General features: G+C 41.0%; 2 protein-coding genes and 1 long non-coding RNA gene across 3 annotated transcripts in view; all 3 read left to right on the plus strand.

Moving 5' to 3' along the window:
- Positions 1–12,488, plus strand: part of LOC115373586 (B-cell receptor CD22) — a 15,863-nt gene extending 3,375 nt beyond the window's left edge. The window contains exons 6-19 of the mRNA XM_030072071.1: positions 8–128; positions 299–435; positions 692–814; positions 1,359–1,505; positions 3,084–3,189; positions 3,799–3,962; positions 5,721–5,870; positions 5,960–6,091; positions 7,038–7,119; positions 9,522–9,570; positions 9,851–9,937; positions 10,155–10,288; positions 10,868–11,002; positions 11,279–12,488. Of these exons, the coding sequence (XP_029927931.1) occupies positions 8–128; positions 299–435; positions 692–814; positions 1,359–1,505; positions 3,084–3,189; positions 3,799–3,962; positions 5,721–5,870; positions 5,960–6,091; positions 7,038–7,119; positions 9,522–9,570; positions 9,851–9,937; positions 10,155–10,288; positions 10,868–10,970 (1,535 nt within the window). The 3' untranslated portion in view covers positions 10,971–11,002; positions 11,279–12,488. The remainder of the gene's footprint in view (positions 1–7; positions 129–298; positions 436–691; positions 815–1,358; positions 1,506–3,083; positions 3,190–3,798; positions 3,963–5,720; positions 5,871–5,959; positions 6,092–7,037; positions 7,120–9,521; positions 9,571–9,850; positions 9,938–10,154; positions 10,289–10,867; positions 11,003–11,278) is intronic.
- A 2,137-nt stretch (positions 12,489–14,625) lies between these two features.
- On the plus strand, positions 14,626–15,545 carry LOC115373294 (uncharacterized). Its single transcript, XR_003929521.1, has 3 exons — positions 14,626–14,683; positions 14,917–14,970; positions 15,418–15,545. It is a non-coding gene; the product is annotated as an uncharacterized LOC115373294 (long non-coding RNA).
- Positions 15,546–15,735: 190 nt separating this feature from the next.
- Positions 15,736–20,159, plus strand: LOC115373587 (B-cell receptor CD22-like). Its single transcript, XM_030072072.1, has 9 exons — positions 15,736–15,745; positions 15,854–16,081; positions 16,514–16,789; positions 17,573–17,880; positions 18,002–18,189; positions 18,759–18,789; positions 19,443–19,625; positions 19,879–19,967; positions 20,096–20,159. The coding sequence occupies exons 1-9, from the start codon at positions 15,736–15,738 to the stop codon at positions 20,157–20,159; spliced, it is 1,377 nt and encodes a 458-aa protein (XP_029927932.1).
- Positions 20,160–23,182: the final 3,023 nt, after the last annotated feature.

The following is a 23,182-nucleotide window of genomic DNA, read 5'->3' on the forward strand; positions in this document are numbered from 1 at the left end:
GTTTTAGACCTCCAGGTGCAAGTGCATCCGTCCAGGCCAGCGAACATGTTTGGCTTCGGGGAGACGGTGTTTCTGAGCTGCCAGGCCAGAGGATGTGCTGCTCCAGGACGGAGTCTTGCACTCTACAGGTGTGTGTGTGTGTGTGTGTGTGTGTGTGTGTGTGTGTGTGTGTAGCAGGCATGCACAACGTGTTGGCTACTTTAAGCATTGTGTGTACAGTCTAAACTATGTGTGTGTGCTGCGAGGGATATTATTTATCACTGCATGGTTTGAATATCATGGGATGTTTTGTCCACAGGAACGGACTGAACCTCGGCTCCTATGAGACTTGGATGATTGTCAACCGCTTTGACCAACAGCACGCTGGGGTCTACACGTGTCGGCCAATCCCACCACAGAATGTACAGTCGCCACCTCTAACTCTGGCTCTTGGACGTGAGTAATCAGTCAATAAAGCAATCAGCCAGTCAGTCAACCACTCAAAAGTTTAAAGGTTATTTTTGAGTGTCAACGAAACAGACTAGAGATAAATGTCTGCTGATGGTGCTAATGGATATGAAATTATTTTGATATTGTGCTTGCACAGTGTAATCTGTATTTGCAGCCACTGTGGCATCCAGTGCACTCTGTCTCCTCTTCCTTCTCTGCTCACCAACTTTCTCTTCCTGTTTCTTCCCCTCTTGCCTCCCAGATGGTCCTCGCTCCACCTCCATCTCTGTTTTTCCAGTAGGAGACGTGGCAGAGGGGGGGTCAGTCACCCTCACCTGTAGCAGTGATGCAGCTCCGCCTGTAGAGAGCTTCGCCTGGTTCAAAGGTACAGGATGCCTTTTTGCATTTTTCTATTTATTGATATTCATCTTGACAATGATGAATGATGAATGTGTGTTTTAACTGGTTGAACACATGTTGATAAGAATTATTGCTCCGTTACGAGGCAAAAGCAGTGTTTTGGTGCCCAGTATGCAGATCTTTCTCTCACACACCTATATGGCCTTTGGATTTTAATTCCAGTACAGTCTAATGTACAGCCACAGGAAACTAAAATCTGAAAATTCTCCTCAGAGAATCTCTTATGTTGTCTTATTACCTTTTGGGATTTATTAATGACTTCTGGGGTTTGAAAAAACAGTAATTTCCGAAAGAGCCACCCAACTAAAACTGGCACTCAGGCACAAAATATGTTAAAATCACTACCAAAAGTTTATTTGCATTATAAAGAATATCCTTAAGGTATCATTGACATATGATGTAGTGCTGTATGTCCGTATAAGGGATTCCAGATAAAACTGAAAATCTGATACTCACCTGTGACATCAGATGTGGTGGTTGATGTTTGTGTGTGTGTGTGTGTTTTCCAGACATGGAGAGTGGCAGTATCCCAGACAGTTTTAGGCCGCAGCTTCACCTGTCACATGTCAAATACACGGACAGAGGCGAGTACTCCTGTGTGGCACGAAACTCACTGGGGACGGACCGCTCCAGGCCGCTCCTGCTCAATGTAACATGTAAGTTTGCTCTTTCAGGATCTCAGGCAATAAGAGGTTTCTTAAACTATGGGTTGGGAACCTAAAGTGGATTATGGGCCTACTTGTGGGGCTCTAGATATAAGAGACCAGCAGCCACTTGTCTCTAATTGTGTGCCCACTTTCAAATAGCTGTCATATAAAAGAGTGCAGCCCAGTTTTGGTGCTCTCTGGGTTTTGGATTGAGTTTTCAACATGGTGTTAACACTTTATTATTTTATCTAAATGTCATAACTCAGAATACTGACAGTAATAAGTTGGTTTCACGGTTGTTTCTGAGCTCTTTGGCACATTTTAACAAACATTTGTGTGCATGTTTAGTGGATCAGAGTTCAGCACCTTTAACTTTCACCTTTAACTTGTGTAAATCTGTTAGAGGTTAGTCTGGGTTATATCGATTGGTCAACAGCTCTGTTTCAGACCCTGGCCATCATGGCCGTAATTTGTCATATGGTCCGAGCTGTAAGTGAGACAAACTACATTTAGACTTGTGACTTCCTGTTTGCTGACTGCGCCAGTTTCATCTTGTTACTGTGCCGTTTCTGAAGCTCTGGGCCAAAACGCTTTACAAGAGCAGTTTAATGGGAGTAGGATCCAGTGTAAGACCGCTCATTTCAGGGCCTGGGCTGAAAACGTTCAAGCACCCCTGTCTTAGTGGCTTATATATTTTGGGATGTCTGTATTCTCCTTTTTTGTCTCAGCGGAGCCTTGTTTTACTGTGGATTGTACAAGATGCTCATACGCTCCAACGTTTGGGCTTTAAACTAAAACTACGAGGAGAAAGTATATGCTTTCCATTTTGGCTTACTAACACTGGCATTCAGTTCATTTTACGTTTAGTTTTAAAACTTTCTTGGTAAATTTAAGGCAATAAATCGTTTTCCCCAAGTTTGTATTACAAAACATTTCAGTCTTTATTCACAGAGGCATAGTCTTAGATCCATGATTTGCAGTGCCGTCACTTTTTTATCGACTTGCTGTGCCATTGATGATGTTTTGTTTCACAATATACACATAACCACTACATCTTATTCACAACCTGTCTCTGAATTTCCTTGAAACGATTAAGGCACACAAAAGTGGCAATATAACTCGTGGTATTTTGCTTCAGGGTGGCGGTGAGCTATCCAAAGATACTTCGCCTACAAGAGAAAATTTAGTTTCTGATTGCTATTATTAGGGAACATTACATTTATAAATGATACTATGTTAGGTCTTTCTCTATCAGTATAACATCAGTATGACATAGCAACATATGGCATTTTAACAGCTTCTGAATGAGTGAGGAACATTAATTAACACAAGTGAGATGAAAGGCACTGTCAATATGCCATAAAATATAGCAAACAAGACAAAAGTTGACTACTTTCAATCTCCGTTGATGTCCCAATATGTGTTTTGTATCACTAGCATTAGTAGCAATATACTACCTTTATTATATTTTTAGATGTACAAACTGTGTGTATGCATTTTCCATATGTCATACTTGGGACTTGAGCATATTCAAACTGGTAGTCTTCCAGTAATGCTGTTTTCCTCTCTGTTGCTCTGGCCGTGCAGACTCCCCGAAGAACACGCGTGTGCAGGTGAGTCCTCCAGGTGACGTCAGAGAGGGCTCGTCTGTCAACCTGAGCTGTGTCAGCCACGCCCACCCACCTGTCAACAGGTCTGTCAGCTCCAGCAGGCAAGCTTTGCCGACCATCAGTCAAACAAGTGACGATGGGGTTGACTGAAGGATGACATAGTCAGCAGTGAAATGACCTTTTGCTTCCATGAACCTTACCAGTGCTGTTGTTGTCATCATTATCATGATTATTTTATTTTTGTCATTGTCTTCATCCTAAAATGTTTACTTATCCATCTATTGAGCCATCTATCTTCATTTTTTATTTTGTTAACTATCTGCTATTCTTTCTATTATTCACTGTGTTTTCATGTATAATAAAGTAGGACTGGGTGATATGAGCAAAATATGTGTCAGTCAATTAATGGATGTCAATTAATTTAAATGATCAAACTGATGTTCATGGTTCATTTATACTGGTATTATACAGTATGATAAAACCAATTTTCAAACCATATTCTCAAACTTGTTTCAGATCTATTTTTGCAATAGATTTTATTATTTTTTAATCATTAATATTGACAGCAGAATCATGATATCACGATAAGTGTAATTATTTCTTCACAATCTGATTATTGTTACCCAGTCCTATGGTGAATCATTTACATCTCGTCACCATCGTCATCATCCTCACCATCGTCTCTCCTCCAGGTATGCATGGTATCGTATCCTAGGTGACCAGGTATGGGCCAAAGGAACCTTCCAGAACCTGTCGTTTCCATCGGTGCGTGCTCACTATGCCGGTCAGTACTACTGTACCGCCTGGAACCGATTAGGATACCAAACCTCCCCCACTGCTACTCTCACTGTACTGTGTAAGTAGAGTGCACTGTGTGTGTGTGTGTGTGTGTGTTTGTATGTGTGTGTTTATGTGCATGTGTATGACATGATTGGTAGCATGGTGGTTGTCCTGTGGGCCACACGTAATGGAAAATTGTTTCAAAAAAAAAAAAGTTGATATAATTTTTTTTTTACTTTCATCTTGGCTTTCTGTTATCACAAAAATGAGGTTGATGGTCTCTGAAAACAAAACATTCTCCAGGGTGTCATTTTTTTTTTTTTGAAAAGCCTTTTTTTGCCGTGGTGGTGAGGCACAAGCTGACTGATTTCAGTGTTGCGACTTTGCTTCTTTTCACACGCTCAGGAGGATAAGAGACACTGACCTCATACAGCAGAGAGTAAATGTTCTCCTTTGTTATCATATTGTCGTTATTGTCGTTTTTATTCATTCGTAACTTTCAGAGGGAGATCTACCTCATCACCTGTGAACAACTCTAACCCTAAACCTAACCACAACCCAATTCTGCACCTTATTAGCCCATTTTAATTGTAGTTTTTCTTGCATTTGTCTCTTGCATTGCATTTGTAACTGTATTTGCCGTAATTTCAGCATTGTCAACAAACCATTCCTGTCACCCCATCACTTATATTGCGGAATGTGCAATTACATTTCTGAAAAAATTGTATTTTTTAATCTAAAAACAGAGAATGTTTCATCAAAAATATCCATATCCATATATAAATAGCCTTAGAATCTCCTTGATGATGGAGCAGACCAGTCATGCCATCAGAAATCCTCTCTTCTCCTTTCTTCTCATCTCCTCTCCAGTATTTCAACAGTGACTCTCCTCACCTCATCTGTCTTTCAAACTACCTCTCTCTCTCTCTCTCTCTCTCTCTCTCTCTCTCTCTGACTTTGTTTACTTTCTTCACTGCTACCTCTCCCTTTTGTCTTTGTCCTGGAGAGAGTATTCTCTGAGATGATATCAGTATCCCCAACTCTCCTCCTGTCTTCTTATTTATATTCTTCTGTCTGTACTTTCTTTATCCTCGCTTTTCTCTCTCTATTCGTCTCTCAACAGTTGTCTAATGTCTAATCTCACACACCACCAGGTCACGGGCCTAACTCAGAGTGCAGACTTTGCCAATGGGACCACCCATGTTTATAAAATAGGATTGTTAATGCTCCACAAATTTCTGTAATTTATTTGTCTGCATTTGTTTGACTGAATGCTCTGAAATGTGTAGGGCACATTGTAATAATTGGTCTATCACACAATGACTTAAACAAGTTTCAAATCCCTTTGAAAGTTGAGGAACTTTTCACCTCTATTTAGTCCAGATGCACCAAATCTCATGAGAATCTGTGAGATGATGGCAGTGGATATTCAGACTTTAACTTTGAAAGGCAATATCTCCTACAGTGTATGGTTGATTGACATGAAGGTGTGCACACATATCCAAGTCAACAGATTTACGAAAAGGCCATCCAAGTCAATAATGATTTTTACAGAGAACTTTTTCCAGCTTTGTTATGACCCATTGACATCAAGAGCAGCACAATGCTTAAAGAAACAAAGATACACAAGCATGTTATACTGTATGTGGACCTGCCTGGATAAATTATATGAGCACCATTAACCGATGAACAAGTCAAAGATAAATAGGAAAACAATCATGACTCTACAGTTGGTGTGTGGTATCTTCCATCCCTCTCCACATCTCTACATGACTTTGATGTTGAATTTGTGGTGACATTTACTCAGGAGAGCATCCTCTGTCTCTCTCCGCAGACCCTCCTAAGAACACCTCAGTTCTGGCTCGTCCCTCCAGTGTCGTGGACGCTGGCCGACCTTTGACCCTGACCTGCAGCAGCCAAGGCAACCCAGCAGTGGACAACTTCACATGGCACCGCCTGGCCCAGGATGGAGGCTCTGCACCAGGTCAGCGGCGTAGAATATATTTCTTTAACATTTATCTGTTTAAAAATTGGTCTGATCCTCTCCTCACTCTGTCTCTGTCTGTGCTCCAGTGTGGAGCACCAGGTCCGGTCCCATCTACACCTTCTCCGAGGTCGGTCCCGGAGAGAGCGGTCAGTACTACTGTGAAGCCAGGAATCGAATCGGAGTCCACAGCTCTCCTGTCCTCACCGTGCGAGTCAGAGGTACGGAGGGGTGGATGGAGGAGCAAAATGCCCATTGATTTAGATGAAATTACCAGAGATCAACACTTTAATAATACATTTTTTATTCATCGAGCAAGCATGATATTGAGCTGTATCACAGCACAGCAGAGGAACCTTTGTGAAAGCGGTGACAAAAGCTGATGAGGTGCCTGAGGTACATTTACAGTTCCTCTAGCAGCTTATAGACTTTGACTGTAAGCTTTCCCCAACACGACTGTAAACGCAGGGAAGCATTTACAGTCCTTGGTTGTCTCATGACTGTTTCTGCTATTTTTTTCTGGATGATATCACATGATGAAGTGGCGTTGATAACCTCAGTGACATGCTCTTGCCCCCTTTCCCTTTTTATATTTTGGTTTGGCATTATTTCAGACAAATGGCAGTGAAAAAGCGGAGTCATGGTTTTAAATTGCTCATCTGGTGCAGAGAGGGATAATTTTACATCAGCTCCTGTGTTTGAAGTCATAAGAGATGAAACCTCCCTCCCCCTGTCCCGACATGTGGTACCAAGTCTAGTCGTCGCTGTCATGAATTTGGACTGTTTTTTTTGTGAGTCACCGTGAGTCATGTAAAGACTTTCACTGTGAAAGGAGCGGAGGAGGTGATGAGGTGTGGTGGAAAACTATTCTCCAGTCTAGACAAACTGCAGGACTGGAGTTAGGATTGCAAATCGGGCTTGGAAACACAAGACACAAGTCTAGACGTCTGCGAGATGACGTCTGCAACGCTATTAATTTTGACCCAGTGACTTTCATTTTTCTTTTCCCCCCTCTTCTCCTTTTTCCTTTTCTCTCTATTTCTGTTCTTCCTGTTCTTCTCTGATGTTTCCTGTTTCTGTGTCAACTTTTATACTTCTTGTAAGTCGTCTCATGTCACTGTGTTTCCGGTCATGCTGATAACCTTCGCCCTGCCGTCTCACTGGCAGGTCGTCTGAAGGTCATCGCCTTGGCCTCGGCAGTGGGCGTGTCTGCCGGGCTCATCACCCTCACCGTGGCCATCATGATCAGGTGACAGGAAACACACTATCGCACACACACACACACACACAGCATGCTGCATGACTTGACGAACTTTAACTCAACCCTAACTCATACAAAGTGGATGTTAATTTAAAAGTCAACTGATAGTGTATTGATCTTAAGTTCAGTGTTTACAGTGGACAGGTTGATATTTAGAGTCTGCACTGACTCAAATGTGATTGCAAAGTTGATATTAAGTTGAATATTTACTGTGAACAGTCCAAGTGTAGTGCAACTGTTTTTTCTGGTTCATAAGTTCAGAAAGAATATACAGTACAGTATATTCAGTATACAGTAAGGGATATGCTATGATATTTTTATTATTGTGTCATGCACATAATTGTATGCCCAGTCCACATGGGTTTACAAGACACTACGAATTCAAGATAAGATAAGATAAGATATTCCTTTATTAGTGCCACAGTGGGGAAATTTCAAGCATTACAGCAGCAAAGTGGATAGCAAAATATGAAGCATATTTTACATTATAAACAGTATAAACAGATAATAAATAGCAAAAGGCAATATAAACACTATAAACAAGGAATATAAAAAAAATAGAAATATGAACAATTTAAACAACAGAAGAAAATAACCTAAACCAACCAAACCAGTCCCATGGTGCATTGTGTTACTTATCAAACAACAGGGATAAAGAAACAAAGAAACAACTAAAGCTTCTTTGGTCTCCAATTCATCAGAGCATTACTGAGTAGGGCAGAACTCCTGGATCATAAACTGAAGCTTATTTTGTATTAATGACAAATGAAAGTGCATACTAATGAAACTACACTATATTACCAAAAGTATTCGCTCACCTGCCTTTACTCATACTATGAACTGAAGTGCCATCCCATTCCTAACCCATAGAGTTCAATATGATGTCAGTCCACCTTTTGCAGCTATTACAGCTTCAACTCTTCTGGGAAGACTGTCCACAAGGTTGAGGAGTGTTTATAGGAATTTTTGACCATTCTTCCAAAAGCGCATTGGTGAGGTCACACACTGATGTTGGTCGAGAAGGCCTGGCTCTCAGTCTCCGCTCTAATTCATCCCAAAGGTGTTCTATCGGGTTCAGGTCAGGACTCTGTGCAGGCCAGTCAAGTTCATCCACACCAGACTCTGTCATCCATGTCTTTATGGACCTTGCTTTGTGCACTGGTGCACAGTCATGTTGGAAGAGGAAGGGGCCCGCTCCAAACTGTTCCCACAAGGTTGGGAGCATGGAATTGTCCAAAATGTTTTGGTATCCTGAAGCATTCAAAGTTCCTTTCACTGGAACTAAGGGGCCAAGCCCAGCTCCTGAAAAACAACCCCACACCATAATTCCTCCCCCACCAAATTTCACAGTCGGCACAATGCAGTCTGAAATGTACCGTTCTCCTGGCAACCTCCAAACCCAGACTCGTCCATCAGATTGCCAGATGGAAAAGCGTGATTCATCACTCCAGAGAACGCGTCTCCACTGCTCTAGAGGCCAGTGGCGGCGTGCTTTACACCATTGCATCCGACGCTTTGCACTGCACTTGGTGATGTGTGGCTTGGCTGCAGCTGCTCGGCCATGGAAACCCATTCCATGAAGCTCTCTGCGTACTGTACTTGGGCTAATCTGAAGGTCACATGAAGTTTGTAGCTCTGTAGCAATTGACTGTGCAGAAAGTCGGCGACCTCTTTGCACTATGCGCTTCAGCATCCGCTGACCCCTCTCCGTCACTTTACGTGGCCTACCACTTTGTGGCTGAGTTGCTGTTGTTCCCAAACGCTTCCATTTTGTTATAATAGAGCTGACAGTTGACTGTGGAATATTTAGGAGCGAGGAAATTTCACGACTGGATTTGTTGCACAGGTGGCATCCTATGACAGTTCCACGCTGGAATTCACTGAGCTCCTGAGAGCGGCCCATTCTTTCACAAATGTCTTGTTTCACAGTCTGCATGCCTGAGTGCTTGATTTTATACACCTGTGGCCAGGCCAAGTGATTAGGACACCTGATTCTGATCATTTGAATGGGTGAGCGAATACTTTTGGTAATATAGTGTATGTAGACTACCTTGTTTTCCAGATAAGATAAAATTGAGATAAAATTAGCAGACTTAGACACATCTAAATCAAACAAACATTTCAAATTTTGCTCATCTGAACAGCAGAATATTTCAGAATTTTGTTGAGGGATTTCGTGGTACAATAACTCTCATTTTACGTCTTCTTTTATTTTTGCTGCTTTTTGAGTTTGGCATCAGTTTAATGAACAGTTTTGTGGGCTTTCTTCTTCCTTCTTACGCTACCATCGGTAAGACTAGTGTGTTCACATGATTTTCATGGTGCCCTTCATCTCATGCAGAGCAGCAGTATATGCTGTAATTGTCCCTGTGTCTGCGGTCTCTCCACAGTAAGAACATGCACAGAGTAGATATGGAGTCAATGGACGATGTAAAGAAGGTACAGTGATCATTGTTTCTCTCATTCTTACTGTAATACAGCTTACGATTATAGTATCTGCCTCTCCAAATCTATTTTTTCTGGTAGAAATTATAGTTTGAAGTTCAAAAACAAAGTTTTTACACTTGTCAAATCCTCCAGGATCTCATTTTGTTTTTTTTGCTCGTCCATGATGTTTCATTGTTGCTCCGCACATTAACAACTTCACTTTCACTTGCTGTTTGTGTGGTTTGTGTATGTGTGTGTGTGTGTGTGTGTATATGTGTGTGTGTGACCCCAGCGTCCGTCACTGACAGCTGACACCTTGTTCTATGAGTCAGCCCAGCAGACCTTCCCAGTGAGAACGGGCAAGATGTCCGACATACCAGTACGTAACACAGTACACACACACACACACACACACACACACACACACACACACACACACACTCCTAACAATAACTAACTATCATTACTCCCTTACTTCATATTACTACAGGCACATACCACATATTCCACATAATGCAATTTATGTACTGTTATTTTCTTAAATATGAATTTTGACATGCTCTTGTGTGTGTGTGTGTGTGTGTGTGTGTGTGCAGGAGGAGCCAGAGGAAGTGAGTGAGAGTTCCCATCCTGCCATTGTTCCCCTGAAGGACGCGCCACCAATCACAGAAGCTGAAAGCCATAGCCCCGCCCCCAACTACATCACTGTCCACTACTCCAAGGTGCCCAGGTAGCCTTCACCCCCCTCCCCTACCCCAGCCCAGCCTCTGTCTCTCACACTCCCCTCATTTAGTCCTGTTTTCCTCCACTCTTCAGTGACTTTGCCTCTTCCTCTGTCTGTCTCACTCTCACTGTCTCCGTCTGTCTGTATTATTTTGAAAATCTGCGCCTGTCTGCCTCCATCTGCCCCTCATCATCTCTCTCCCTCAGCTACATGCTTATTGACCACAGCGGCAGTGTGCTGTTTCATGTCTCACATTGTCAGAAACCTCTCCAACAGCAGTGCACTCGTCCCATCTTCCTCTTGCCTTTGTCTTTTCTCCCCCTGTCATCACCTTCCACTTCTTTGCCCGCTCCCCTCTCATTCTCTCCTCCCTTTTTTCCCTTCTCCCCTCGGTCCTCTCTTTCCTTTTCAGTCATTTTAAAACCCATTTGCACTCACGATGAAAAAATCTACTTCTGTTGTAGCAAATGAAACGGCTGTTCCTACAAGTGTTATAACACAAAGTGTTTGTGCGTGTGTGTGTGTGACAAAGAAAGAGAGAATATGGATTAATGTGGTCTCTGTCTGTCATTGCTGGTGGTTCAGTATGGACCAGGTGCAGGTCACCAACCTTCCCCTGGGTGGCAGCAAAGAGCCAAAGGACTCCACCAAAGTTGTTTACAGTTTACTGGCCCAGCCTCGCCACTGAGAGAGAGAGAGCGTGAAGATCAGGCCCTTCAGGTGGGATTTTTTTTTTCCACCGCTGTCTTATTGTTGTCATTTGGAAGCCCTCTGATGCCTGTGTGGCTGTTTGGTGCATCCTAAACCATAAACTCACTGACTGAGGTCCATGATCCTAGAGCTCGGAAAAATCTTTAAAATCCCCAAAAATCTTGAAACATATTCAAAATAACACAGGATTTCCATGTGACAGCAGCAACGTACCTCTCTGTCATTTTTTCCTTTCTTCATTCATTATTTTGTTCCATTCTAATTCATTTCTCCCTGTCCAATTAGTAACTCAGCTCAGCGTCACGTCAGCCCTCCTCATGAGAACCAATCACTTTGTTCCCATTCTCCCAGCTACCAGAGAGGACTGTGGGCCAGGAGGCTTGTGAACTCTGACGATGCCTCTGGCTGCACCGCACTGAACATGTTGTTTTGGGACACTCCATCAACACCACGGAGGCAACCTGTGATATTTCTGGGCTGAGTCTAGCCCCTGGTCTATGTTGCATGTCATTCCCTCTTTTCCCAGTCATTTCACCACTGTGTGCTGTCTTAATAAAGCAGACATGCTTTAAAAATAGACTTAAAAAAAAAAGTTAAAGAGTAAAAAAAAAAAATGTACAATTACATGTTAAGCCGTTTTGCCTGCATTCCTGTCCAGAGTGTCAGTGGGTCAAGAGTTATTTCCTTAGAATGATGCCACAAGATATATCAACTTTCCATTAAATCTGTCGCTTTGTAATTCATGGTTGACATTGAAATTCCCATCCAAGTATATTTGTAGATGATAGAAACAGATGCTTGTATCTATCCTGCATTAGCTACTGCAGCAGTTACTGCAGCCTTTTCCTCCTCACTTTTTGTAAGCCAAAATGGATTAGGCCGCCAAAGTCACAGATTTAGACCATCCTCATACTCTCTGACGACTGAAAAATGAAGAATATTTGAATTCTAAAAGAAGGAAAAAAATATTTCCAAGAAGAACATGCAGGAGAAGCTGCATTAGAAGTAGAGAAAGCCTGCAGTAAATGTTCTGACATCTACATGTGTAAGGAATATATCTGTACTTGAGCCATCCAGATTTTCACACGTTGTATTTAAAAATGTTGTAGTTAGCTTTTTTTGCAAGACTGATTCTGCAATGTTTGTCTATTCTTGATGTAGTAAAAGCAAGCTAACAACAGTAATGCAATAATGCCAATCATGTAATGTGATCTATTACACTGAAAAATAAATTAAAAAAAAGTGTTTTATAGCTCAATAGGGATGAACTCACAGTGACAGTGGAGTATGTGTGTTGCCTGTACATCACCAGTAAGGTTGATACTGGATGTATTTAGACAAGAAAAGAAAATCTGTCACCACAGTAACATGGAAAATGACCTTTGCTCGGCCTCTGTCTGTACAGTCAGCAACGAAATTGCCAGATCTGTGGCTTTGTGAAAAGAATCTCAACCAAATATGTCTGTCAAGCTTATTTGGAGTTTGGAATGATATGCTCAAGATAAAAATCATAAGGCTTCCAGTGAGCGAGACAGTCAACTCAGTTTGGTTATTTTGATAGTGTTATTTACATGTTTTAACACGGAGGCAATAAAGACTCTATCATAAACCCACAGCCAGACACAGTCTTATTTTCTTTCCAGCTCCTCCCACCACCAGTGGCCTGCAAGCCAATAGCACATCAGCTGCACAGTTCAGTGCTACCATCCTGTGGACAAAGACAGAATATATCAGTCATCTCACAATATATTTATCATCTACTCCTGACAGTGTCCTACAGATTTACTGACCAGAGTTTCTTATCACCAAAAAAGAAGCACATATGACAGAGGAGAGTTATGATGAATGGCGTTGAAAAGTGTTCCCTGATGGCTTTCAGAGACCTGCAACTGAGTCAGTTTCTCACATAGTATTATACCACATTCTATTGTCTTGCACCATGTTCAAATTTAACTTGCAGGGTGCCATCACAGCACAGCCCAGGCAAGAAATGAGGGCACGTGCATGGGTGTGAAGACATCCATGTATACAAGTTGTAGCTACCCATGATGCCTCCCCCAGCACCCCTGTCAAACCAGACATGCAGCACACATGATATATACTTACTGGATTGGGTGAGAGGCTGGCGATGTGGCAACAGTCTAACCTCCATCAGTGGGCCCAGTGAAATGCCAAGGAGTGCCACATGTCTTGTACGGCTGCCCTCTGCTTCTGAGGGATCCCTCGCAGGATGAGGAGCAAAGAGAAAAGAAGACCTGGAGAGAGGGAGGGAGGGGCAGAGAGGGTGAAGGTTGAGATTGGCAAGACACAAGGAGAAGTTGGAAGGTGAGACTGGACAGCCACCGGCCAATGTCACTGTCACTGCCGCTGACCTGCCCCAGTGTAACTAGCTTGACAGTTCCTTCGGTGGTGGAAGTTGCCAGCTCCTGCCACTGTCTGTGGGTGCTGACAAGCTGGAGAAAAGGAAATAAGATAGCCAAAGTTGTCAACAATTTTTTTTTCTGGCATCAGACAATCCAGGAAGGCTTTTTTCAGTTGAGATCACTCAGTCCAGGATGCCTGGACTGCCAACTGGACTCCCAATTTCATTTTATTAATGCAGTTTCTCTTGATTGCTTGCACACTTAAACTGAGCCAGTGAATCAAACATCCTAAACAATAGCCATAACCGACCAAAGACAGATCCATTCATAAAAAACTATAACACTGTTCTAATATTTGTACAAGATCTGTTGGACTTTTTATGAAAACCTCTAGACACTAACCCTTTCATTTATCACTCACTGCACCATGTGTTCATTTCGAAAGAACTGACAGCCTGTATCATCAACTCAAGTCATCACAACTGGGACACAGTTGCTGTAACATACAATTCTCCAGGTAGAAACACTCCAACTCAAAATACTTCACACACCAATCAGACTTAGGATTTCCTCAGTGGTCAGTGAGATAATGTACATCGACTAGACCAGAGGGAGCCAGAACAGCCAGAGGAGCCGGGCCATGTTGTGTCTGTTTGCACTGACTGGAACACTCAGCAACATCCTCCTCCCTGTGTATTCTCTGCTCCTAAACCTCATAGAGGAGGTTTTTCAGCATGGTGGTGGAGGATCTGTGACCAAAACCCTCACACCTGTGTTCACCTCCTTCAGCCATGAGGAGGCTTGTTCACAAATGAAGGGTTGAAGTTTCCAGTCATACAAGGAGGCTTTGACTGTTGACTGTGCAGTACGTGGAGTATGACACTTTCTCTTTTTTTTGTGTGTGTGTGTGTGTGTGTGTGTGTGTGTGTGTGTAGATGGAGAAACAGAAGGTATGGTGTTATTCTGTCCAATATGGTATGGATAATAAAATAAAGATAACTAAATAAATAAAGTAAAGATATAAATAAAAAAGGAGAGAAAAAAAGGTATATACACTCCTGATCAAAATCTTAAGACCAGCTGAGAAATTGCAAGAATTTACATTTTGCACTGTTGGATCTTAAGAAGGTTCTAAGTAGAGCTTCAAAATGCAAAAAGAAGAAAGTGTCACCTCCATGACACTTTTAATCTTTTGCTATCAGCCAGGAAGACAGGAGGAAGGAAGAATGCATCAACATAATGTTACAGCACCTACTTCTGCTTTCATTCGTCAGTGTGGCCTGCAGGGAGTTACACGGTAATCCCGTAAATAAGCTTGCTTTATGTGGTGAGTGTTCTTATTTTAATACGCTGACATTGGACTTGTTTGATGAGCAGGTGTAAAGATAGTGTGAGTTAGATTTCAATACAGTGTTAGATCAAGGACAAAAGATAGAGATAAGATCCATTTCTACCACAAAAACGTTTTTCATTGTTCACAGTGTTCTGCAGTTTAAATGGGTTTGTGTAATTTCCCCTCACACATGTAGTAATGAGCTGTACCTTGTGGTGATGTTGCAGATCCATATCCAGTAATGGCAAGTGTGCTTCTGGTGATTCTGGTAATTATGCCAGGTAAAGAAATGTAATTTGTCCTAACAATGCTTGCATATTGCTGGGAAAAGTGGGGTCACTGCAGGCTAGGCTTTACTTTAGAAGATTTTCATTAGTATTCAACATATGGTCAAACAATAAGTCTTGGTAAGATAAATGAATACTGCAGGTTCTGCTAAGAACTTCCAAATGCAAAATATTAGTTATTTTCTATCATAGCTTTCCTCAAAAATGTTACTTTCAGACAAGCAATTTAATAGCATTTAAATGGTTGATAAAGTGCATGCTTTGGCCACCAAATCACATGTCACACAGAGCTGTAAAATAATAACCTGTATGTGAATTAAATCAAATAGTTTTTGCAGAACTGATCATTCACTTAGTTGACTGATTTGACTATATAAGTAGTAACAATATTGATATGACCCTTTTTTGTGTTTTTTTTTTTTTTTTTTTTTTTTCCAAAAGGTGTTTGGAGTGGAGATTGGAAGGTGACCTTCAATAACCAATGTGGTTTCAGAGGAGCATCAGCAGTTATTAAATGCTCTTATGACTATCCTTTGCTTCAAATTGTCACCTCAGTCTTCTGGTTTAGAGGGGAGTATGTAAGTGGCCGCTGGAGGCTATATGACATTACTGGTCTGGCTTCATACCGAGGCCGTTGGGAATATCTGGGTGAAAACAACCATGATTGTACTCTGAGGATCAATAACCTACAGGACACTGATGAAGGAGCATACTTCTTTCGTTTTAAGACACTGCTGAACTCTTGGACAAGTCAGTCACATGCTTTTGTGTCTGTCAGAGGTAATGACAAAGTGACAACAACTGAGGACTGAATGGGAAAAAAGTCTGTCATGATTTCACTAAATCCTGTGTGTTTCTTTTTGGACTCTTGGATCAGGGTTGACCACTGTGGTAACACCCTCTACTGTGACAGAGGGCCAGAGGGTCAGTCTGACCTGTGAGTCAGGCTGCCCATCACTCAGTCCATTCATCACCTGGTTCAGAGACGGACAACCAGTCACCAAGTCAGACTTCCAGGCCAGGGCAGAGGATGCTGGGAGTTACTACTGTGCTGTCAGCGGGCAGGAGAGAACCAGGTCTGCCTCGGTGGCTCTCAGTGTTCAGTGTGAGTACGTGATGCTCGAGCTCATCACCTCTTCATGAGTTAAACTTGGATAAAACCAATAACAGGCTGTAGCTTTAACCTGGATTCACCTGACCAGTTTATTTCAGTGAACATGAAAATGTTGGCATTCATGTTGAATGAAATGCACCTGGTTTTAATGATTAAAGAAAAGTCAGACAAGCAATATACAATTACAGCTGAAATATGACAAACTAATGTGATGGTTGATGTAGCTTGTGTTAAATTACCCTCTTTGCAGTTATGTTCTATTTTTTATTTTTCTATTTGAATGAAAACTCTTGCAAGACAGATGTACTAATCAAGACAGTTTTTTTGTTATGTTTGAACTGTGCATAAATGACATATTGTAATCTGCCAGAAATACAATTAGAATTTTATGTTTAGCTAAACAACTTCACTCCCCTCCTTCAGATGCTCCCAAGAGCGTCCATTTGTCAGTGAGCCCATCAGGAGATATTGTCAAAGGATTCTCAGTGACATTCAGCTGCAGCTGTGATGCCAACCCAGCCGTGACAGAGACGGGATACAGCCTGTATAAGGACGCCCATGTGGCATCAGGGCAGATACACACCATCTCTAACATCCAGCCGGGCCACAGTGGGCTGTACCACTGTGAAGCCTGGAATGGTATCAGACGGAACGGCATCGGATTTCTCAAGTCTGCTGATTTTAACCTCAATGTCAAGTGTAAGTCTAATCTGTTTTTTTTTTTTTTTTTTTCTCAGCAAACACTTCTTTTAATTTAAATTGTGTCTTGATTCATTAGTCAACCTGCACTGTTGCAGGTTGTCCCAGAGATCAGAATCTGCAAATTCAAACTTCTTATCAGGAAAATTGTCAGACTTGATGCAAACAGTGCTTATAATCACAGTGCCCCATAGAAAACTCTGGCAAGGTTTCTCACCCTCACGTTGTCGGAGGTTCACTTAGCTGACCCTTTGCCACTTGTCCAAACATGGCGGCTCAAACTGGAACCTTTTGCATTGTCTGAAGCTTGTTTATAATCCTCAAAATACACAAGTTGGGTTTTCGGTATTATGACTGTAAATCCATCAGTTACACATTTCAACTTATGTTTAGAGACATAAGTTGAAATGTGTAAGTTGGACTTACAGTTTGCAGCATTCCATGGGAATTTCTGACTTCCATCACTGATTCCTTGATAGATAAACTTTCCACCATGTTATAATTAAGAGTTATATTTCAAAACTTCATGTCATTCTATTTGTCTATTATATTAATTTAAAGAAGACCGATATGTAAATACAGTGATATGCTTTTTGGGGGGAAAACAACAACAAAACTCAAAACCTAAGATTACCTGACTTTAAAAAAGTACCAGAATTATTGGGGTAAAAAAAATAATAATTATAAAATAAAATTTAAAAAGTTATAATTCATTATTTTGAAATAACAGTTTTGGTTTGATCACTCCAGGGCAGAATTCTGATCGTGTCCTTCTTTTATCAGACCGTCCAGAAAATGTTTCGCTCTCAGCGGATCCTCCGGGACGTGTGGCAGAGGGCAGCAGTGTGAACCTGACCTGCAGCAGTGCTGCTAACCCAGCAGCAGACAGCTACACCTGGTACAGGAGGACGGGCACCCCCAACAGCTCCCTGGAGCTGGTCGGGTCAGGACAGGTGCTGTCTCTTCCCTCTATGGAGCCGTCCCACACTGGACACTACCTCTGTCGGGCCAGGAACCCACTGGGGGAGGACAGCTCAGCTGAGCTGCTGCTGGAGATGCAGGGGGGTTTGTGTGGCTTCAAATTCAAATGTGCCTTTTATCCCAAACCAAACAGAACTATTTTTATCTTTACTTGCATCAGCTGGATCTTAGCCTAGTTCATACAACAAAAGAGAAAAGACTTCTCAATTTCATCTTTATTTGTGATTTGAGGGCTGTTCTTTCTACCTGCTCATTTTTGCCATTGCCGTTGGTCTATTTGGTCCAGCAGAACTGGCTCAACAGGAATCTAACCTCACTTTGTGTTTCTCCACAGCTGACCAGTCTTTCCTGATCTTAGCTGGAGTAGGAGTCTGTGTCCTTGTGGTATTTTTGGTTGCACTTGCTGTCCTTTTGTTCCAGTGAGTCAATGAAATGTGAAAGAAACATATCAATTAATGATGAACAGTAATGGGGGGAGATTTAATACTTCTGGTTATCTTAAGGGCCTGCTCAGCTAAACTGAAATAATGAAATTATGACAGCACACATTTGCAAAGTAACACCATCAAATTAACACTACCCGCTCAAAACTTATAGCATAGTTTAACATTTAATATTGCTTACAATAAAATTATTATCCTCTGCAAAACCTTTATTTAATATATATTAATAGCTCATAGATGCTTTAACAGGTTGCTATGGTTGATAGAGTTTTCACAGAATTTTCATTTTCTATTTTGGTAGATATATTGTTGTGAATTGTGATGGGTTGAGAAACTTCCTATGCCCTTAAAAATGAACTTGAAAGACAGTCAAAGAAAATTCCTAATTTATAACACAGCAGTTTATGGAACAAAGGAACTGCTGTGTTTTTCCATTATTACAAAATAACTTCTCTAAAATATGAGGGCACATGAGCAATCTTATTTTCAGTCCTTGGTCTTCGGCATTCTGCAAGTAACCTAATTTTTTGTGGTTTTCTTAATAGGAAGAAGCAAGCGGCACGTGAAAATGAACAAGTGAGTACACCAGAGTCGTTAAAGAATCAACTACTGGTGTTACTACTTTGTTTGTATCAATACATTCACTTTAAATCCTAAACCAAGGACTTTATTATTGAGTGCAGATGTGAAATCACATAAATGTATTAGGAGAGGGAGCTGAAGTATTTTAAGTATTTTAGTAGCAGTCGGAGGTACTTGAAAGTTGAAGCACATACTAAATGCTTAAATTAGTGGTGGAGTTAAATTAGTAGTTGAAGGTCTTGAAAACAAAGAGGTATTTGAAGTAGCTGAATCAGTAATTAAAGTGTTTCAAGCAGTGGATAAAGTAACTGAAGCAGTAGCTGTAGCTAGTAGTTTCAATACTTGAAGCAAAAACTATAAACTGTATTGTCCTATAATAATACATTAATGAAGTAAAAACGTTTTAATAGTACTTAGATCATAGCAGTATGAGTAGTAAAAGTACAGGTGGCTGTAGTTTGCATGGTGTCAGTAGCTTAAACGGGATGGAATGAGTTTGAGCAATTCAATTTTAAACATGCATTAGTCCTTTTCAGCTGACATGAAAAGGAGGCATTTTAGCAGGAGTGAAACTCCCTCAACATGTGAATGACGCTTTAAAGGGACAGTTCACCCAATAACTTTGACCTCCGTTGCCTTGTCTCCAGCAGAACGTGCATGGCACCAGGTCCAATAAGAGGGGTTCCAACTCCTCAACCTTCCAAGAGCAGACAAACTCCATTTACGGCAACGTCCAGGACATCCCTCTGCACTCCTCCAGCCAGAATGCCTCTCTGTACATGAACGCAGACCACCCAGGACAGGACAGGGCTGTGTCGTGTGTTTATGATGTAAATATGGTGCAAAAAAAAATTTATGTTCAAATGCCAAAACATCTTCGCCACACTGTAATAAATTGCAGAATTTACAATATTTTCCACTACAACAGGTTTTACAAAGAGGGTGCACACAGTACAAAAATGCTTGGCAGGACACGGTTCCTAAACTATATTAGTCTGTGAATTCCTCTTATTTTTTTTAATCAATTCATTATTTCTCTTAACAGCTGTGATTCTTCTCTTGTCTCATCTCGTCTCCTCTCAGGACCCCGGCGCTTGTGCAGATGAGCTTGTCTACTCTGCAGTGACAGTCAAACCAAGAAACACTGGAGTTGTGCACAAACCAGACACTGTGTAGGTTCACCTCACACTGTAGCACCACTGCACCCAGCTCAGTTTATTTTCTACAGCCCTTTCATCATAGTTACAGTTTCAAAGGGCCTCACAGTGTCATTCCCCCCCCCCCCCCCCCCCCCCCTCAGATCCAAGCCTCCAGGGGAGAGCGACGACTCTGTGGTCTACGCTGCTGTGGCTAAACCCCGCTGAGTGCGGTCAAATGCTGATTGGTCAAAAATACAATCAAGACATTCATTTGCAGATTTCTTTTCTAGGTTTATACAGTATTTTGTTTACAGCATCAACATTGCTGAGATTTTTGATATGACTATTTATAACAAATGGATCTGGATTAGTAAATTAGAGGAGGAAATCCTCCGCGTTTGGTTGAAACAGGAGCAAACACAATATCATGCGGTTTCTCCCAGTACTATAACTGTACTATAAATATTACTATAGAAAATACTTTTTTTCAGGCTATCCTCTCTTGTATTGTGTAGTGTATATTTATTTGTATATGTGGCAGCACTGTATATCAAGACAATGGCACACAATTCTTAAATTAAGGCTTTATTTCAATACAATATTCAATGCAGCAATTTACATTTAACAATGCATAGGGCTGTAATCAGGGACAATATTTATTCCTCTAGTACACATCTTAACTGATGGAAATGTACATACATTCATATTATTTTAAAGGGGCATCATGTGTGACCACTGAGGAGCTGTGTGGCTGCGTCCGCACAAAGAATCCAGTCGTTTCAGATCAGTCCGATCAGACGATACGTGGCAGCAAGAGAGCAGGTGCAGCCGGACTTCAGAGAGTAGCCTGTGTAATATAGGTTAGACATGACTGTCCCGGGTCTTTGGTGAGAAAGAGTGGATAATCATATTGTGTCAGTTGGTTAGAAACAGAGTCTGTCTCAGTTCATACTCTGTGAACGTGTCACCAGCTTGTACAACGATATAAGTGAGTCAGTTCCCCTCCTGAAGCGGTGAGCAAACCTCTGTTACGCCTGCGATTTACATGCTTCACCTCAGAACATCTGGACAGGAGGAAACACCTTTGCATCCTGTGCTGCGGTGAAAATTACACTTGCTGAGAACATGATTTTGGTTATTATTGCACTTTTGGCATTGAAATCTGCGGATCATTTCAACATCTTGCAACATGTCTAACATAAACATCTACATAACAAACCAACAAAGAAAAACATTGACCTGTATTTACAAAGCAACTGCAACAAAATACTGATTTGAATATGAGACTCATCCTCACCAGTTCATCTTCAACATGTAGTGTTTTTTTTTTTCTTCCCTCTTTTATATTTTGTGTCCTGGGCCAGGACAGACCCCAATCACAACAGAATCAATGATCACAACAGCGTCTACAGACTACTGTATGCAGCGAGGCTTCACATGTAACACAAAGGCAACATTTGCCATCATAGATAACAACCTAAAATGTGAATAAGAGAGAGAGATGTGTACGATCTGAAAACTGATGCGTGCTGCACTCTACCAAAAGGATTTTTGTCTTCAAAACTAAATTCACCAGAGAAGGTTATTAGCTAGTGTTGCTTCTGTCAGTAACATTTGTTTAGGTCATCACCGACTCCCAAGCCTTCCTTTACAACTTTACACTGTTGTTGTAAACAAACAAAATACATAATCTATATATAACTCTTGCACAAAAAATCTGAAAATGTTGACTATTTTTTATCAGCTGCTAGTTTTTTGAGGGTTTTTTTTTTTTTTTTTTTTTTTTTTTGGACTGCGAGACAGTTAATTCAACTTTAGTAAAGAGTTATTTTACAGGTAACAATGAAATGATAATTAATGTTTACTTACATTACAAAGTAAACTATTTATTAACACCTTATTGTCGCACACATTATAACATTTTATTGTACTAACAATTTATTAATGATTATTAATAGATCTACACCATTACACAGACAGACAGATGCACCAGCTATTGCAGTATTATAGTATCATATTTTATAATAACATTACTATATTTAGTATGATATTTTAGATGTTTCAGTTGCAGCTTCACAATAGCCATCCAAATACTGTTACAGTCTTTAAACCCATTCTTACCCATTAACAAAGTGTTACAGTACAAAATATCTGGTGCATCTGTCTATGTGATGTTTGTAGATGTTGCAAATCAAATGATTATCATTAAGAAATTCTTAATAATGTTACAATGTGTGCAACAATAATCTGTTAATAAATAGTGTAATATGTAAACATTGATTGATAATTGATAACATTGATAATTATCATTCCATTGATTGTTAACTGAAGTTAACAATTAACTAAAGTTCAATTAACTATCAGTTTTGATGGTTATTATAAAGTGTTACCTGTAGATCTTATTTGATATCATTTTAAAGAAATCCTCCTCGGTGGAGGATTATCATGTAGCTTCATATGTCAGTGTGGATTTCAGCCTGGGGCAGATATTTACGCTGATTTTTTTACAAGCAAACCTTACAGACTGAAACAAATAATCTTCATTCTTTGATTTTTATTGAGATGCTGTCCTTTGACACTGATACCAAAATCTAACCCTGCACAAACCGAGAGAGCTCATACTGCATATCATGAGCCAGTGCTGAGTCTACATGCAAATATCAGTCAGGAATGATAAATTGGCCAATTTGATTTGTAATGGAAAATGTATTAATCTGACCAAATGTGGTTATTAGAATTTGGATGTTAACTTATATAGACTTGTCAGAAAAATGCCATGTGTGAGCTGCAGTTTTAGATTGATAAATGGGGGAGACAGAGTACTAGATACCGAGCAATGCCAAGTCCTCTGCCTGTTTTGCAGAAAACAGTTGATTTGGCTTGGGGCTGTAGCTGCTTGATAGTGTGTGCACTCAGAGGGAGGCAGCAGCCTGACACAGCGACCCACCAGCCAGTGCAGGCTGCAGGGAGTCCAAAATCATATTGCATGCACAAGCAGATTTAGTTTTCATATAAATAGGTGTAAGTGTGCCCAGTATCAGGCCAATGACAGTCTGATAGTTAGGATTTAAATGGTCTAAAGTCAAGCAGCCCTCAGCCCTTGTACCTGCTGTCGTCCTCCTGCAGCCTCGGTTCTGCTGCTGAGCTGAAGCGTAGACTTGTTTCACGGAGCTACTGTAAAAGCTACTGTTCTTGGCTCAGCTTGTTCCAGCTGTTTGTTTGAAATGTATCACGTATTTCCTACCGGC

The sequence above is a fragment of the Myripristis murdjan genome, chromosome 16, assembly GCF_902150065.1.
Source record: "Myripristis murdjan chromosome 16, fMyrMur1.1, whole genome shotgun sequence".
NCBI classification, from domain to species: Eukaryota; Metazoa; Chordata; class Actinopteri; order Holocentriformes; family Holocentridae; genus Myripristis; species Myripristis murdjan.